The sequence below is a fragment of the Phocoena phocoena genome, chromosome 12 (assembly GCF_963924675.1).
Source record: "Phocoena phocoena chromosome 12, mPhoPho1.1, whole genome shotgun sequence".
Classification (NCBI taxonomy): Eukaryota; Metazoa; Chordata; class Mammalia; order Artiodactyla; family Phocoenidae; genus Phocoena; species Phocoena phocoena.
Genome location: NC_089230.1, coordinates 80929728 through 80947111, shown reverse-complemented (window position 1 = coordinate 80947111; position 17384 = coordinate 80929728). Strand labels below are relative to the sequence as shown.

At 49.9% G+C, this 17384-nt stretch overlaps 1 protein-coding gene across 1 annotated transcript in view; it reads left to right on the top strand.

Annotated features, from left to right (window-relative positions):
- The window catches only part of KCNQ5 (potassium voltage-gated channel subfamily Q member 5), a 575985-nt gene extending 559514 nt beyond the window's left edge, over positions 1–16471 (top strand). The window contains exons 13-15 of the mRNA XM_065888664.1: positions 10763–10894; positions 13243–13369; positions 15641–16471. Of these exons, the coding sequence (XP_065744736.1) occupies positions 10763–10894; positions 13243–13369; positions 15641–16471 (1090 nt within the window). The remainder of the gene's footprint in view (positions 1–10762; positions 10895–13242; positions 13370–15640) is intronic.
- Positions 16472–17384: the final 913 nt, after the last annotated feature.

The following is a 17384-nucleotide window of genomic DNA, read 5'->3' as shown; positions in this document are numbered from 1 at the left end:
CCTCAGTATGTGGAGGAGAGCGGGCCCAGAAGCTGTGGGGTGTATCCTGTTCCTTACATCTCCTGGTAGCCCTGCGCTACAATCTCCGCGCTCCCCTGCAGTGTCTCCCTGGACGCGACCTCTTATCCCCCAGGGGCACACCCAGGCTTCCAGGGAATCAGATGAATAATGAGGTCTGGGGTGAAAACTCAAAGAATCTTATTTTCTAATGTTCATTTTTTTTTAATTGAAGTATAGTTGATTTACAATGTTGTGTTAATTTCTGTTTTACAGCACAGTGACTCAGTTATACACATATATATATTCTTTTTCACTGTGGTTTATCACAGGATACTGAATATAGTTCCCTGTGCTCTACAGCAGGACCTGTTGTTTATCCATTCTATAGGTAACAGTTTGCACCTGCTAACCCCAGACTCCCAATCCTTCCTTGAAGCTTGACAAGGCCTCACTGGCTAATTTTTCCTGCCCCCCTGCCCCCCAGGGCTGCTAAGGAAGGTGGTCCAAGAAACCCAACGTGCTGCTGTGCGACCTGGGGCAACTCACATCGCCTCTCTGTGGCGTTTCCTCATCGTGAGGTGGAGACGGGGATGGTGCTGACCTTTGCTGCGGTGAGGATTTCACGGGTTACCGTGTGCAGAGCGCCGAGTGCGGGGCAGCATGGGAACCCAGAGCTCTGGGCCCCCTCCTGCCCACCCTCTGCTCAGGCCAGACCCCTCCTCTCTGAGCTCCGCCTGCCGTCGCGGCCCACGTGAAAGGAGCGCTCCTTTTTCGCACCTGGGGGCGCCTGCCTGCCTGCACCCACCCCCTCCCCCAGGAAGCGCCCAAGGTCTCCCCTTACCGTTTCCTCCTCACCAGGCCCTGCACTGAGCACTCGCCCAGAGCACCGCCGCCATTAGGGGCTGGAAGGGCTGTTTCTTCACCCAGCACGAGGCAGTGTCCCCACAGCCCCCGTGGGTGACTCGCTGCCGCGCAGGGCCGTCCCACGAAGTCCAGTGGGCCTGAGAGGTGGGCGTGACTCTCTTCTGCCGCCCCCATCCACACAGGCCTCAGGACGCCCTTTAAAGACCCTCCCAGGGGGTCGGATCCTGCGCTGAAACAAGATGTATCACTTCTCCCGTGCGCTGGGCACAGGGGCAAACAGTAAGGAGGAGGGGGCCCCTGCTTGGAGCCGGGAGGGGCCGTCGTGCGGGCCCCGCGTGTGTGTCTAGGCGGCTGCAGTGACCTAGAGCCAGGGGGCGGGGAGGGGACGGGGGAGAAGAGGCCAGGCCGAGGGGAACCGGCGCCGGGCCGGAGAGCTGGAGGGCGCACGTGCGGAAGTCACTCCTCCAGGCTGGCGCTGCGCTCCCGCCCTCAGGACGGTGACTCTGACTGGAGCGCGGGAGCGGGCTGGGAAGAAGGGACACTCGTTGTCACAAGCCCTGGATCTGCGGGGGCCGGGACCACGCAGTCACGGTGAAGGGAAGCAGGGATGACGCCAGGGTTTGGACTTCAATGGTTGGAGAGGATGGAGGGGAGGAATCGAGGGTGAGACAGGCGCCTGGGCGCTGGGGCAAGGGGACGGGTAGAGACGGCGCACTGTTGCGAGTGCCACTGGAGGGGCCGCCCAGCAGGCAGGTGGAGCCCTGGATCTGAAGCCCAGGAGAGATGCCTGGAACCAGGACAGCCTTGGTGGTCGTCAGCGCAGACGTGGATGGTTTCCAGAAGCGTCCCCTGGAGAGCGTGGAGGCAAGAGAGACGGTGGTCCTCACAGAATCTCCGGCTCAGGAACCGTGAGGAGCTGCGGAAGAGAGAAGGCGCTGATCCAGAGGGACCTGGGGCAGCCAGACAGAAGGAACCAGGAGACGCGGAGGACGAGCCGGGGCAGCGTTGGGAGCGGAAGGCGGGTCCACCGTATGAAAGGCTGCTGGAGGTCAAGAAGAGAAAGGGGAACTACTCCTTTCCAGGAGGTCCCTGGGAAGCGGCACCAAGGAAGTCACCGGGAGCTTTGGAGAAAAACTCAGTAGAGGCAAAAAAGGTTGAAGCCAAGGGGCTTCCCTGGTGGCGCAGTGGTTGAGAGTCCGCCTGCCAATGCAGGGGACACGGGTTCGAGCCCTGGTCTGGGAGGATCCTACATGCCGCGGAGCAACTGGGCCCGTGAGCCACAGCTACTGAGCCTGTGCTCCGCAACAAGAGAGGCCACAGCAGCGAGAGGCCCGCGCACCGCGATGAAGAGTGGCCCCCGCTCGCCGCAACTAGAGAAAGCCCTCGCACAGAAACGAAGACCCAACACAGCCAAACATAAATAAATAAATTTTTTTAAAAAAGGTTGAAGCCAGATTGTAAAGCCATTTTTTCAAATTACCTATGAGAATCTTTCACGCTAATAGGAACGTAGGTGAGGCATCAAGAATTTCTTTATAACTAGCGAAGACTCAACATGGGCTCTTCTGAAATCGCTCGGGTCTGATCAGCCAAGCGAAGAGCCACCGATGACGTGTCAGCTTCTGAGGGTGTGCAAAGTGGGCCTTGCTGTCACCCGGCGCGAGTGCTGAGGTTTTCGGGTTTTCTCGCCCTGTGCTCCACCTACTCCAGGAGGCGTGCACGTTCTCCTCTAAAATGTATTTTCAGCTCTGCATCCTTCTTAAACCTCACTTCAAACTTCAGGCAAGAATACCCCGCAAATACAGAAGGAGAGGCACATGTTTGCCACTGTGGGTTTCTGTTAAGTCCGCAAGCTGTTTAATCATCACCAGTCCCTAACTTTGCTGATGGCGTCTCTGCTGTTTTTTTAGCAGAGATGGTGAGTTTGCAAGTCGCTATGAAGTCATTCTGGACAGCCAAGTCTGTGACACGTGGCAGTACAGGACGCTGCTGGGGAATATTTTATGGATCATTTATGAGATTTTTTTAATCAGCTAATATACTCCCTGGAATATTCTTTTTATATATATATATATATTTATATATATATATTTATTTATATAAAAATTTATTTAGTTAGTTTTGGCTGCATCGGGTCTTCGTTGCTGCACGCAGGCTTTCTCTAGTTGCGGCGAGCGGGAGCTACTCTTGGTTGCGGTGCGGAGGCTTCTCGTCGCGGAGCACGGGCTCTAGGCACGCGGGCTCAGTAGTTGTGACACGTGGGTTCAGTAGTTGTGGCTCCCAGGCTTAGTTGTTCTTCAGCACGTAGGATCTTCCAAGACCAGGGATCGAACCCGTGTCTCCTGCATTGGCAGGCGGATTCCCAACCACTGCGCCACCAGGGAAGCCCTGGAATATTTTTTGGTTGTTTCTGTTTTGAAGATAATTGCTTGTGACCACATTTTGCCCTGAGGCTGCATTAAACCAGTGTGTTCACCGAAAACGCACTTACTTTGCAGCATCTAATTTTTAACCCTTTATTTGGCTATAATTTAAACTGAATCTCCTATTCATTGCTGAGACAAAAACTATTCAGGAGCAATCAGCATGTATGGGCACTTTGTTTATTTACTTATTTGTTCCACACTTTAAAATTTACACAGGATTTTATACTCCTAGGAAAATAAAATGCCCAAATGTAGTTACCGTATTAGTGCTCACAAAAATCCTAGGAAGGAAGCTTACCCATTTGTAGACTTGCTTGTATCCAGAAGTTCTTACTTGCATTTTACTACTCTTATCTCTTTAAAAGAAGACCAAACAGAATGAACAGAAGAACTTACTAAATCCTGAATCTAAACCAATATTAAGCATTAGAAGAAAAACCCTACTCCCAGTGATGGGAACAATGTGACCACAGAACTTTCCCGACCCCTAAGTCAGCCAAGGGAGGTATCTGCCTGCCCCTTTCGTGAGGACACCTGGTAGACTGTATACAGTGGGGCTAATTTACGTCTCTATCAAGAGCTGAAAGCAAGAAAATGAGACTGGCCAGCGCATCCGGGCAGCCCAGGGGTTCCTTAGTCGCTGGCTAGTAGCCCAGTCTGAGATGACAGGATGGTAAAGGAGTCTCGGTATGCGATTCTATAGCTAGTTTCGAAGAGTCTCAAAGTCTAGATACCGTATACACAAATGCAGACCTGTATTACTGGGTCACGATTATGTATTAACCGGAAAATAACATTAATGAATCACGCAACTAGTGACACGCCTTGGGTGGTGACCCACATTATCAAGTTCTGAGCCTAGTTGGCTGCCGAATCTGCCCTGTGATCAGCAGCGCCCCTTGACTGGACTCTAAAAGGCTCGAGAGGGCTGCCTCGGGAGAGGGTCAGCGACCAGAGGCCCTGGGTCACTTGCAGGACGAGCCCCGGGCCCCTCCTCTTCAGGCAGACAGATGCTGTATCTCTCCTGGGGAGTCAGAATCAGGAGATTGAATTTGCTGAACAGCGAAAGAGGTGGGTATGGAACGCTCCTCAGTAGAGGTGACGGACACGATGCAGTGACATGAAGTGGGGTGCATCCACACCAAAAACATGAGGTCTGGGACATCAGGCAGCCATTTCTGAGCCCTGAGGAATTTGGTCATCTCTCCCAAGATGGGGGTGCATGCGGGAGAAGTCTGGGGTACACACTCCTCTCCTGCTTGTCTGCCTGCCCTCCTGACCGATCCCCGGCCTCCAGCACCGAGCCTGGCACGTCGTAGGCGCTCAGTGAATGTGTGACGAGTGACTGATTCGGTCCCTCCTTCCAGCATCGCACAGGGAAGCAACCACCCTGAGCTCGTCCAGGGCCCCAGGCTCTGGGCACATGGGCTCTTGACTCCTGTTAGAGCTCCTGGCGAGGGGACTGTTCTTCCCACCAGGACGCCGCAGAGGGACGGACAGCGGCCACGTGGTCCCTGGAGGCTTCTTCAGCTCCTTCCCAGCACAGCCGGGGCCCACACACACACACCGTGGTAGGAGCTCGATGACTATTTATTGAAAGAATGAATGGACCCGTCACCCGGCACTTGCTTCCCCGTCCAAGGCAGTCCTTGAGAAGCTAATGGGACTTGTTAGCTGGCTCTCGCGCGGAACTTCGGGTCTTACTCCGGAAGCGGGGGCAGAAAGCACTGGGCTGTGTGTGACTGGGGGTCTGACACCCAGGCACACGGACGCGCTGCCTCGTGGGCACGATTTGTGTGACTCAGAAGACGACACGGACCCGCCGTCACTCTTTCCTAACCCAGCCCAGTCCCACCCCAGTCCCACCGCCTGTCAGTCGTTCTCAGCCTGGGCTGCGGGTTCCAATCACCCGAGGAGGTTTATAAAGCCTCTGGATCAATTAAATGACGTTTCTGGAGGTGGGACCCAGGCGTCGGCGTGTTTTAGGCTCCCTGGCTGATGGCAAGGGGCAGCGGGGGCCTGGGGACTCTGCCTATACATAAAGCCCATCAAGCCGCCTCCCTGGTCCAGTCGGCTGAGCCCTCCGCCCGCACGAGGTCTGGCTGTCGGCCGCCTGTCCGTCCGTCTGGTGGTGGCACAGTCACCGCCGCTTCTGTTTTCTAGTCGTTCTTATCTCTGCATATTCGTATGCAGGGTTTTTACCCTGACTCAGAGGCCTGGGACAAGACTTTTGCAAGATTCTGTAACTCGTGGCAGTACAACAAATGCACCTACACTTCCTTATAAGTGCACATGTGTTGTGTGTATATATAGCCTATATTCCACCCGGGGTTTAACTTTGCTGTGGTTATTTCTTTGCGCTCAGAAAATCGCTTGAGCAGATTTCTTCCGTTTCAAGCCAGTTGCCAGTTGAGGTTTGTGGCGAATCTCTCGCCCCCTCTAGTGGTCACAGCGGAGCATGTCTGTTTCGAGCGTAGGTCTCCTCCGGGATTCCTAGCCTCTTAGGTACCCGCAGCATCGGAGGAGACTGGCTTCAGGGTCTTTTGCCCTTGGCTGCTGTATGAGCTCCAGGGGTGGAGTTTGCCCTCATGAGGAAAAGGCAGTGAGAGTGCAACCTACTGCCCCGCCTTCTGTCCTCCTCCGAAGGCCCTTCCAACAGCACCAGTAAGGACAAGCCATTCAGTATGTGCCAGGCGTGTGAGCAAAAAGAGCCCTTTCATACCAAAGTATCTCTTCTGTGCTGTTATTTTCCGTTAAAATATTAACACCTTAGCATTAAGACAATAGTAAACATTGTGATTAAGAGCTCAGCACTGGAGCCACACTGGCTCAGATCCCACGCTTACCAGCGTGTAACCTCAGGCGACTTACTTAACCGTTCTTGGCCTCAGTTTCCTTATCTGCAGATTGGGGCCGACAGGAGTCCCCATCTTGCAGACTATACTGCCAAGTGCCGCCTGGCAGTGTTGTCATTTTAATCACTAAATGTACTCTAAAGGTCTGAATTTTACTCCGGAATGATTTGCCCAAACACTCCTTTCTACCAGGCAATACATAGATCATATTAAACTTCTTTTATAAGCGTCCATTAAAGTTTTCTGCCTCTTTTTCTGCCTGGCCTCAAGGCATTTCCTTGTGTCTACACCAGAGGTCAGCAAACGACAGGGTGGCGCCAAAGCCAACCCAATGCTGTGTTTGTAAATAAAGTTTTACTGGAACACATCTACATTCTCTCGGGTACGTACGTACTGCCTGTGGCTGCTCTCATGCTACAGTGCAGACACGGGTGGCTTCAGCAGAGATCATGTGACCTACAGCCTGGCCCTTTACACAAAGAACTTCCAACCCCTCGTCTAGACTTTGGGTCCCTCTGATTTACATCCAGCTGCGTTAGGAGGGCGGAGATACATAACATTCAGGATTGCCTGTGTGAACCAAGCTTCCTCCCAACTCGGGGCTCTCCAACCCCAGCTCTCACCTTTTCCCTTCACCGCATAGTCGGAAGGCTTAGTACCTGACATGGAATGGTCTGGGAGAGAAAAAAGAAGTCGAAGAATTAAAAGGCCTTTCAAATTCATAGTCTAATAGCCACTTTGGACATTTTCCTCAATTGTCATCATCTTCATGTCTTTCCTGAAATCTAGAATTATTGAACCCTGGGCTTCATTTCTTCCTGCAGATAAGCAGAAAACGGCCTACTCACTCCACTTCGCAGAAGCTAAGTGCATCATGGGCAGCTGGTAGCTGGGAAACGTACACAGTAAAGCAAACCGATGACCAATGAGACCAGTGTGTATATCCTACAACTTGGGTAGAGTAAGCAGAGGACCCCTAGAATTTGCGACAAAAGGGGAAACATTACAGTTATTAGGGGTGGGGAACCCACATTGGCCCAGGCCTGATTCTTGGGAGGGGCCTTGGAGGGAAGGAAGGGGGCCAGTTCAAGGGCAGAGTGCACTGGACCCCCTGGGAAGACAGAGCTGGCAGTGAGATGAATAGACTAACGTGGCCTCGGGTTTACTTGTGTGAGGGTCAGAGGGCACACAGAGGAGACAGGAGGAGGTCAGCGGACAGCTGGACATTCCCCTGAACCTTTACAAGTGTGCCTGCCCAAGAGCTGCCCTGTGGTGCGAGCTTAGTGGGGTATCAGCAACACGGGCCTCGTACTAGCTGTGTGACCTTGGACAGGTTACCCGACCTCCAGAGCCCTCGCTAGACCCAGATATCAAAGGTGGAAAACTCTTAGGGCTTCATGTTGACATAATGGAGGCAAAGGACTCAGGGCAGGGCCAGCTGTTCGGCAAGGGCACAGTGATGGGAGACCCACCCCAAGGGAGGCGGTGGGGTGGGAGGACGAGGACTTCACCTCCCACCGCCAGCGCCGTGTCCAGGACAAGGATCCTGAGTACTCGGGTCAAGCTCGTTGTGGGCAGAGACAGAAGCCATTCTAGACATCCAGCGGGACCAGGGAAGTGAGGGGGCTTAGCTTTGTCTCCCAGATCTTCCCCTCTCTACCTTCTGATTTCAACCACGAAAACCGAGTGCAGTCCCTGGAAAGGCGAGGGGATTGGGTGGAGGGAGGGAAGCGGAGGTGACTGGATGGTATAACCATCTCGAATCGCCCAGCCCTGATGACCGGGGTCTTGGCTCAGAAGGGTCATCATACAGTGGCCAAGGTGGGCAGGGAGCACGCCTCCCATCCTTGCCCTCCTGGAGCAGGCCTGACACACAGGAGTTTTGGAAGCATCTACAGCAGTCTCTTAGGAACAGAAAACTAAGCTTATACTCTGTTTAGACTTTAACCACATGTGTTCATCCCTGTATTCTTGATGGTCCTGTGATATATAAAACTCATTCAGCAGCTGAATTACTTTCCCACCAGGCCCTCCCCTCCCCACCTTGGATGGTTTCGTTTTGCTGTTAGCACTCTCTTTACATTTGGTACTTACTGGGTTATGGTGTCATTTACTCCTTGACTTTCAATGTTTTTTCCTTTCTCCTTACTTTCTCATAATGATATCTTATAATTTGTGATTTAGTGGTTCTGTGAAATCCAAATTACGTTAGTAATTTGAGGGAAAAGAATACTATATTTTCATGGTTTTCAGAAGCATCTCCATTTAACGGATTCTTTTCTGAATCAGGCAGAGTCCTAATCATTAATGAATACACAAATTCGTTTTACTTTAGAAAGTTTTCGGTATTCACGAAAGAGAGTCAGAGTCTTACGGTCTCCCTGAAATGCGCCTCGAAGAGCTCAGATCTATTCCGTTCAGAAGGTGTCAGGAGTCTGCCTTGGCACGGAACGGCATGAACACCTTTGGGTGACCAGAGAGGAGCTCGTTCACATCCGTTTCTTCAGCGAGCATGTACTGAATCGCTGATCCTTGCCAGGGAGCTTATGAGCTGCTGGGATGAAAAACACAGCTTCTGACCTCAGTGAATCTCCTGGAGAGGTCCGTGCTTGAGCTGAACCTGAACAGTTAGCATTTCGGGTAGTGTGCCAAGACAGACCTCTGAGAAATGAGCACTTTGATGACGAGAGAATCTGGAAGGGCTGGTGTGGGGCTGCAGGCAGAAGAGCAGGTGGAGATGGACGATCGCCTGGGGAGAAGAGGGGTGCTACCTCCGCCCGTCACCCCCTTCCCTAGCCAGGCGGAGCCTCCAGACCGACAGAGACAGCCCTGCAGTCAAGGACCTCCTACAGCCTGGTGGAGGCCTTATATAAGCAAGTAATAACAGTGTGGCATGTTAGTTACTAAAACGAAGGTTAATAGACAAGTGACTAACTGCTTGGAAAGAATTGCAGAAATGTCCATTAAAACAGCGACGTTAGAACCGAGTCTTAAGTATCCTGTAGGACTTCAGGAAGAGGAAAGCCCTCGAGTTCCAAGGAGGAAGTGAACGAGGATGAGGTGAGAGGGGCGGGGCAGAGGCCAGGCCACCCACGGCCTTGCAGGATGTGCTAGGGAACCTGATGCTCACCCCGTAGGTCAGGGAAAACCAACGTGGTAGAGAAAGGGGGTAAGAACATTAAGGACAAATGGTTCAGGCATGATTAGGAGACAGTCAGATTGAAGGTAGCAATACAATTCCAGGATTGAGTTTGGGGCTTTATAACCAGTTGCAATCAGCTATCGCTTAGGATAGGTAATTTTCCACTTAAACGCTACTTTTGTCCCTAATCTTCCCACTTTCCTCCAAGGAACAATAAGTTTTGGTTCATAGCGCCTAGTTGACTGATCTTCAGCCTGGGACCCGTGAGCGTGATAATAAGAGTCTATGAGCCAATTAATAGTTGAATAAACGCCAACAAGTTTAACATTTACCTGCAGTAAGGCTGGACAGATTCATTAAAATGCTGTACTGCTTTGCTTTCCCCAGGAATTATATCCAGTTATTGCAGTAACTGGTTATCTTAAGCAGCTTCGCTGTTCACGACATCATGAAATTTATTGACGAAGTATTGTTTTAAAACACGGAGTCCACGTTGGGGGAGACATTGTAATTAAAAAGACCTCTGGTGGGCAAAGGAGGGACTTCCCTGGCGGTCCAGTGGTTAAGACTCCATGCTTCCACGTCGGGGGACATGGGTTCGATCCCTGGTCGGGGAACTAAGATCCCATATGCCACTCGGTGCGGCCAAATAAATAAATAAAACCTCTGGCTCTGAAGAGTTTAGACATCCAGCTTAGTTGATGAATGTGTTATGTTTGATAAAAAACAAAAATAAACCCTTGGGTACCTAATTGAGCAGTATTCTGCAGAAATAATTTATGAAATTTTTCATAAATTTCTATACAAATGTACATTTCCCTAAAGAGAATGAGAGTTTCGTAGCACAGCTGCATCTCAAAAATGTATATAGTTACATAAAAGACCATTATAACTTTTTTTTTTTTTTTTTTTTGCGTACGCGGGCCTCTCACCGCTGTGGCCTCTGCCGTTGCGGAGCACAGGCTCTGGACGCGCAGGCTCAGCGTCCATGGCTCCCAGGCCCAGCCGCTCCGGGGCATGTGAGATCTTTCAAGACCGGTGCACGAACCCGTGTCCCCTGCATCAGCAGGCGGACTCTCAACCACTGTGCCACCAGGGAAGCCCAACTTTTATATTTTTATAGGGATGCATTCACTGGGTGTTGATCTTGGACTTCTTGGGGTTACATGGAAAAGGTAGAATTGCATTTTGACTTTGATTTTAATTCAGGGTTTCAATGGACATTAAAAAGGTGCAAGACTTATTAATGTTTAGTCTCTTTTTTAGTGTGTTTTTCTACATTCAAGCTGTGCCTCATAGGAGATATTCTTAAATTGTCCACTGTAATCTCGGGCTTTCATGTTGCATTTCTGCAGGAGCTTAAAATAATTTGACGCATGACGTTTTTCCCCCAGAGTTTCCTCTGTATACTAGTGAGCCATTTGGGTGTTTTAGTGAAGTTATGAAGATTCATATGTAGTATGTTGCTCTTACAGAATTATGAAGTTTCACGTCGCAAAACGGAAGTTTAAGGAAACATTACGCCCGTATGACGTAAAAGACGTCATCGAACAGTATTCTGCTGGTCACCTGGACATGCTGTGCAGAATTAAAAGCCTGCAAACACGGTGAGCAACGCGAGGGTTACTTGTTTTACAGGAACAGGCACAGAAACTGTCTGGGAGGAACGTCTCCCTAGTAGAGAAAACTCTTGAATTCCATGTTTCTAACTCTCTTTTTAGTGAACAGCTGGACTTTTGCGTTGAAACGTAGATTTTATTTAAAAGTAAATCAGTCATTAAAAGCCTCAATGTATCGACAGTGTCTCAGTGTCTCACCTGTGAAAATGGGGTATTGGCAGTGGCTGCCTAGGGTCGTGGTGAGGATTGAATGAGTTAATGCAGGCTCACCGAGTGCTCGGGGAGTGTTAATGGTTGGTGCGGCCGTCATTTCCGTTATCGCCTGAATCCTTCAGAGGAAAGCTAGTCTTTCTCCTTCGTTAAACTTGACCCACCATCCAGCCCACAAAGACAGACCTGTCCCTCCTCTGAGCCCCTAAAGCGAGTAGAGTCCACTGCAGGGAGTAAAAGCACGGCTCACCTTGGAACACTGTGCCGGAGAGTCAAACTGAGCACCCAGGGTTGACTCTTATACTGCTGCCCTGTGGGAAGCTTGTTCCCCTGGCCCTGGACCCAGTCTGGGCCCTTCCCTTCATGCCTGTCCTGCACGGGGCTAGATAGATACACACCGTCTTGCCAGGGAGCATCTTCTCTAGTGGTTGAAAGAAATGAGTTCAGCATGTTATTTCAAACATGTGTTTGATTGTGTCATCTTGAAGCCGAAATATTTAGTCAGTTTCATTTTTTTTAACAGCCTTGCATCACTATCAGGCCCCAACTACCAGCATTCGATTGAACAGTTCTTAAAACACAAGGACTGAGTCTTCAATGTTTGTCTATGCCCAGAGCACACTTAGCCCAGGGTGAGGCAAATACTAGGCCCTTGGTAAAACACCTGTTGATTTCTATAACATTAGTTACAGAAATCACAGGGTTTTTTTGTTCATTTCATTCAGCAGGTAAGTATTGAACCTGCAATGTGTGCTGGGCACCCTGGACACCCAGAGATGACCAAATGACCCAGTCCTTGTAGAGCGGCAGTTGAATGGATTAGATGTCATGACTGCCTGCACTCCTGTGCACACAAGGTAAACTGGAAAGTTGAGTCAATATTCCTTATAGTTCAGCTCTAAAACACACAAAAAGGAAGAGAGCAAGTGTCCACTTCAGGCTGACTAGGTCTCCTTGGAAACTGTTTTAAATCACCTGTGATCCTGTTACAGTCTCTGCGCGGGTAGCCAAGGTTTTCCAAGTCCTTTCACAGAACTACCTAAGGCTCCCAACGTTTTTGTTTGCTTGTTTGTTTATTACAAATGTAATTGGTCTTCTTTTATTTTTCTTCATAGTGATAGGGTCACTAGTTAAAATACACTGTAAAATCTTCAATTTAAATTTTATTTCATGCTGCATTGTAGAAATAGTTTACATAAATAGCGTCCATTTAATCATTTAAAACAAAGGTTAAATGTAAATTAGGATCCTGTATTTATTCCTATGATTATTTATGATTTTCTGGTAAAGTTTTATTTTTCTGAGGGTGAAGGAATTAATGTTTTTTAAAGTAAGATACCTTTAAACTAAATAGATAATTTCCAGAAATCACTTGACCTGGAGAGAATGCCATAACATTACAAACAGGATCTTTTCATTTAACATATGTTTGTTCAATTGGTTTTGTTGTTTCTTTGTTTTTATTGACGTATAGTTGATTTACAATGTTGTGTTAGTTTCAGGTGTACAGCAAAGTGATTCAGTTATACGTGCATTTATATCTTCTTTTTTCAGATTCTTTCCCCTTATAGGTTATTGCAAAATACTGAGTACAGTTCCCTCCCAATGTTTCTATAAAGTTCAACTGCTGCAGAATTTGCAGAACTCATCTGGAGTTTCTTGCCTGTGTGATGTGTGTATACTGTCCAACTAGAAATCCTGAGATGGAGACTACAGCTTTCTTACCTGCTTATCTTCCATGTGTCAGATGTATGATAAATGGTCACTGAAAAATCTGTCCTATTATTAACATGAAATAGTCATAATTATGATTTTGTCATTTTTAAGTGGTTGAATTCAAGAAACACCTGGTCAGGGGTGGAAACAGACAAATTACTTGGTAGTTTAGGACATTTTTGCCTCCAGAAGATCAGCCATAAGTGATTTCATCATGGACTAGAATAATGAGAAAATTAACCTCGTGTAATTTTCATGTGAAGAAAATAAGCACGTCAGCTGGAAGAAGTTCATTTTTATTTCCTCTTACGTAAATAGAGATAATTGTATTTTTCTTTTCAAAACCCTTCCTTCCAGCCTAGGGCAGTGTCCACCTTCAGCACTCATAATCAGATCTCTTTCTCTGCTAGTGTGGATCAAATTCTTGGAAAAGGGCAAATCACATCAGATAAGAAGAGCAGAGAGAAAATAACCGCAGAACATGAGACCACAGATGACCTCAGCATGCTCGGCCGAGTGGTCAAGGTTGAAAAACAGGTACAGCTCAACCAAACTGCTGAACTCTTTAGCCAGATTTTTCTCCAGTTTTATTGAGATATAATTGACGCGTATCGCTGTATAAGTTTAAGGCATACGACATAACGGTCTGACCTCCATATACTGTGAATGATGACCACAGTAAGCTTAGCCTCCATCGTCTCATAGAGACACAATAAAAAGGAAAGCACGGAAAGAAAACAACTTGTTTTCCTTGTGATGAGAGCCCTTAGGATCTACTCTGTTAACACCTTCCTGGGTACCACACAGCAGCATTAGCTATAGTCATCCCCTTGTGCATCGCGCCCCCAGCACTTGTTTATCTATAACTAGGAATCGGTACCTTCCGGCCACCTGCCTCCGGTCCCCTCCCTCCACCCGCTGCCTCTGGTCACCGTGAATCTGATCCTTTTTCTATGTGTTTGGGAAGGGGGTTGTTTTTTGTCGTAAATTCCACATAAGTGAGATCGTACAGTATTCGTGTCCCTCTGCCTGACCTATTGGACTTAGCATTATGCTCTCCAGGTCCATCCCTGTTGTTGCAAATAGCTGGATTTCCTCGTTTTTTTATGGCCGAGTAATATTCCATTGTGTATATTTATATATACACACACCACAACTTATTTATCCATTGATCTGCAGTGGACACTTGTCTCTGAGTCTTGGCTATGAACATGGGGTTGCAGACATCTTTTTGAGTTCATTTTTGTTTCCTCTGGATATAGTCCCAACAGTGGAATTGCTGGATCATGTGGTAGCTCTATTTTTAATTTCCTGAGGAACCTCCATACTGTTCTCCACAGTGGCTGCACCAGTTGACATTCCCACCAACAGTGCAGGAGGGCTCCCTTTTCTCCACACCCACATCAGCATTTGTTATCTCTTATCTTTTTGATGACGGCCATTCTAATAGGAGTGAAGTAGCCAGAATTTTTTTTAATCAAAACTGATTATAGGCAGTTGGATGTATTTTAGTGAGTAATAGATTTTAAAAGGAATAAAATCAAGAAAGAGCAAATAAATTAAATTTTCTTTATGCATAGACAGCGTTTCTCTAAAACACCTGGATTTCCATATAAGAAATAGAAAATTTCCTCTCATCAATTAATACTCGAACTGCAAACAACTATAGACTTCCAACAGTAGAATAACAAAGATCTAGTTTTTATTTGTGTTTTGGTTATTTTCATTGTCTCTCTTATGTCAATTTTAAAAAAAAGCATAATAACTATGGTAGTGCACTGAATGTTTGTTGACCCTGAGAGTGTATCATCTCATACAAAGACAGTTTTTAGAAATCAAAATGCTCCCCCAATTTAATTATAAATATTCCAAGCATTTTATACCTTTATTTTTAAATTTAGAATCGCCTAGATTGATATCTAGGGTCTTTTTTTTGTTTTTTTTGTCTGTACCGCACAGCTTGTGGGATCTAGTTCCCTGACCAGGGATGGAACCCGGGCCTCCTGCGGTGGAAGCGCAGAGTCTTAACCACTGGACCATCAGGGAAGTCCCAGTATCTAGGGTCTTGATTTCTTACAGAATCAGTTCCCTGCTAGGCAGCAGTAAAGTCCCAGAATGTCTTCAGAGAAGAGGCTGAGGAAGGGCAACCTGATCGGGGAGGAGGGTCTGGAAGTTGCTTTGTACAGCGCTTATATGGTTTTTGAAACATCAATTTTATCTTATTTTTTTTGTAATTTATTTTATTTTATCTTTGCGTCGGGTCTTCATCGCTGTGCGCGGGCCTTTGTCTAGTTGTGTCGAGCGGGGGCTACTCTTCGTTGCGGTGCGAGGGCTCATTGCGGTGGCCTCTCTTGTTGCGGAGCACGGGCTCTAGGTGCGCAGGCTTCAGTAGCTGTGGCTCGCGGGCTTCAGTAGTTGTGACTTGTGGGCTCTAGAGTGGAGGCTCAATAGTTGTGGCGCACGGGCTTAGCTGCTCTGTGGCATGTGGGATCCTCCCGGACCAGGGCTCGAACCCGTGTCCCCTGCTTTGGCAGGCGGGTTCCTAACCACTGCGCCACCAGGGAAGCCCCTGAAAAGCAATTTTAAAGGCTGGGGAGGCAGAAGGGCGCCAGTGGAGACCAGGCGGACGGACGGCGGAGCGTCCTGCCTCTCGGCCGTCCGTTCCCGCCCTCACGGCTGGAAGGGGCCTCCTGCGCTGGCGCCCAGTCAGGACTGCGTACGACTTACCTCTCCAGACTTCACTGTGCGGGCACAGCCGGACTGCTTTCTACATTCTTATCAACAGGTGTACGTTTTCCCCTCTTTCAGGTCCAGTCCATCGAGGCCAAGCTGGACTGCCTGCTGGACATCTACCAGCAGGCCCTGCGGAAAGGCTCCGCGTCGGCCCTCGCACTGGCCCCCCTGCAGACCCCGCCTTTCGACTGTCAGCAGACCTCGGACTATCAGAGCCTGGCCCCGCCCGGCGGCCGCCTGCCCCGCTCGGCCAGCGCGGGCCTGGCTCGGGGCCTGCAGCTCATCCTCACGCCTGGCGAGCTGGGCGCGCAGACCTTGTACGCGCTGAGCCCCCCGGCGGCCCAGGGGCCCGGGAGCCCGGGGGACGGCCCGGCAGCGGCGGGGGTGGGCGCGGCCCGGCCGGCGGCTCCCGCCACCCTGCAGATCCCGGCCCCGCTGCCCGCCCTGGGGGCCCTGGCCCCCGGCCCCGCGGGCCCGCACGAAGGCCTCCCCGACGTCTCCGCCCGCCTCGAGGCCGCCAAGGAGCGCGCCCTGCGCCAGAGCCTCGACCTGGACGGCGCGGCCCTGCTATCTGTCCGGCCCGCGGCGGCCCAGGACCGGGGCAAGTCGGCGTCGGTGCAGAACCTGATCCGGTCCGCGGAGGACCTGGACGTGCCGCTGTCGGGGAGCGAGTCCAGCGGCTCCAGGGGCAGCCAAGATTTTTACCCCAAATGGAGGGAATCCAAATTGTTTATAACTGATGAAGAGGCGGGTCAGGAGGAGACCGGGTCGGACGCCTTGCACGCGGGGCCGCCGGCCCGGGAACCCGCCCTGGCGTCGGACTGTCTCAGGACTGGACGGTCCCGATCATCTCGCAGCGCAGGAGCCGCGGAGGCCCTCGGCCGGGCCCATGCCAGGCTGAAATGAGGCCCTCGCTCGCTTCCCTTGCCCCGCAGCCTCTCAGCCATACACGTCGCTGCATGAACTCTTCGGGAAGCCCTTCTCAAAAGTTGAATGCCCAAGAATCAGGAAGAGCAGGAAAGGCAGTGTCCAAGCCCGTTACCTTTTAATTGCATGACAATGCATGTTCAGGGGACGGCTGAACTTCCCAGGTAGGACAACATTACCCCTCATTCAGGAAGGTACCTCGCGTTAAAACTCCTGAGAAATCAACACTGCTGGTGCTGTGGTGTGTGTGAAAATGTCAAGGTCAGGTCGTTTATAAGATTGGACTCTGTCTTTTGAAACGATGGGAGTAAGCGCCTTCAAATTTCAGGCATTTCTGCTTTGTGGTAAAACACAGAATACAGTTTCAGAATTAGGCCATGACGTGCGTACACGTAAACATAGTATCAGCGGCTGATAGGGTGTCCAGTAAAGCAGAATTGGGGAATCACAGAAACGGCTGCCTGTCCAAGACGTACTTGCCAACCCGCTCCTATTCAGGCATTTTATTATTAATGTAATTTGAATGTCAGTTCGTGTGCTTTTGGTGACTTAACGCTGTGGCCAGCAGCTTTGCACGTCATTTTCATGTTCTTTATGACGAGAATGTTCTTCGGTTAGAAAATGGGCAAACAGTGAAAGTCAAGGCCAGTGGGGCAAATAGGCTGACTCTGACACATCTGACTTCAGTGGAAACGTATTCCCTGACGGCTCGCGCCATCAGCTGCTACACAAGCAAACCAAGTCCTGAGAAGCGGACAGCCGGCCGGGCAGGGCTGATCCGTGTGTCCTGCAGCGCTCTCCACTACAGGCAAGTGTGAGAGGCTCTTCCCACGGCTGATACACACGCAGGATCCTGGGAGCAGACGTGTGAGTGAGACGGGGATGGAAAAGG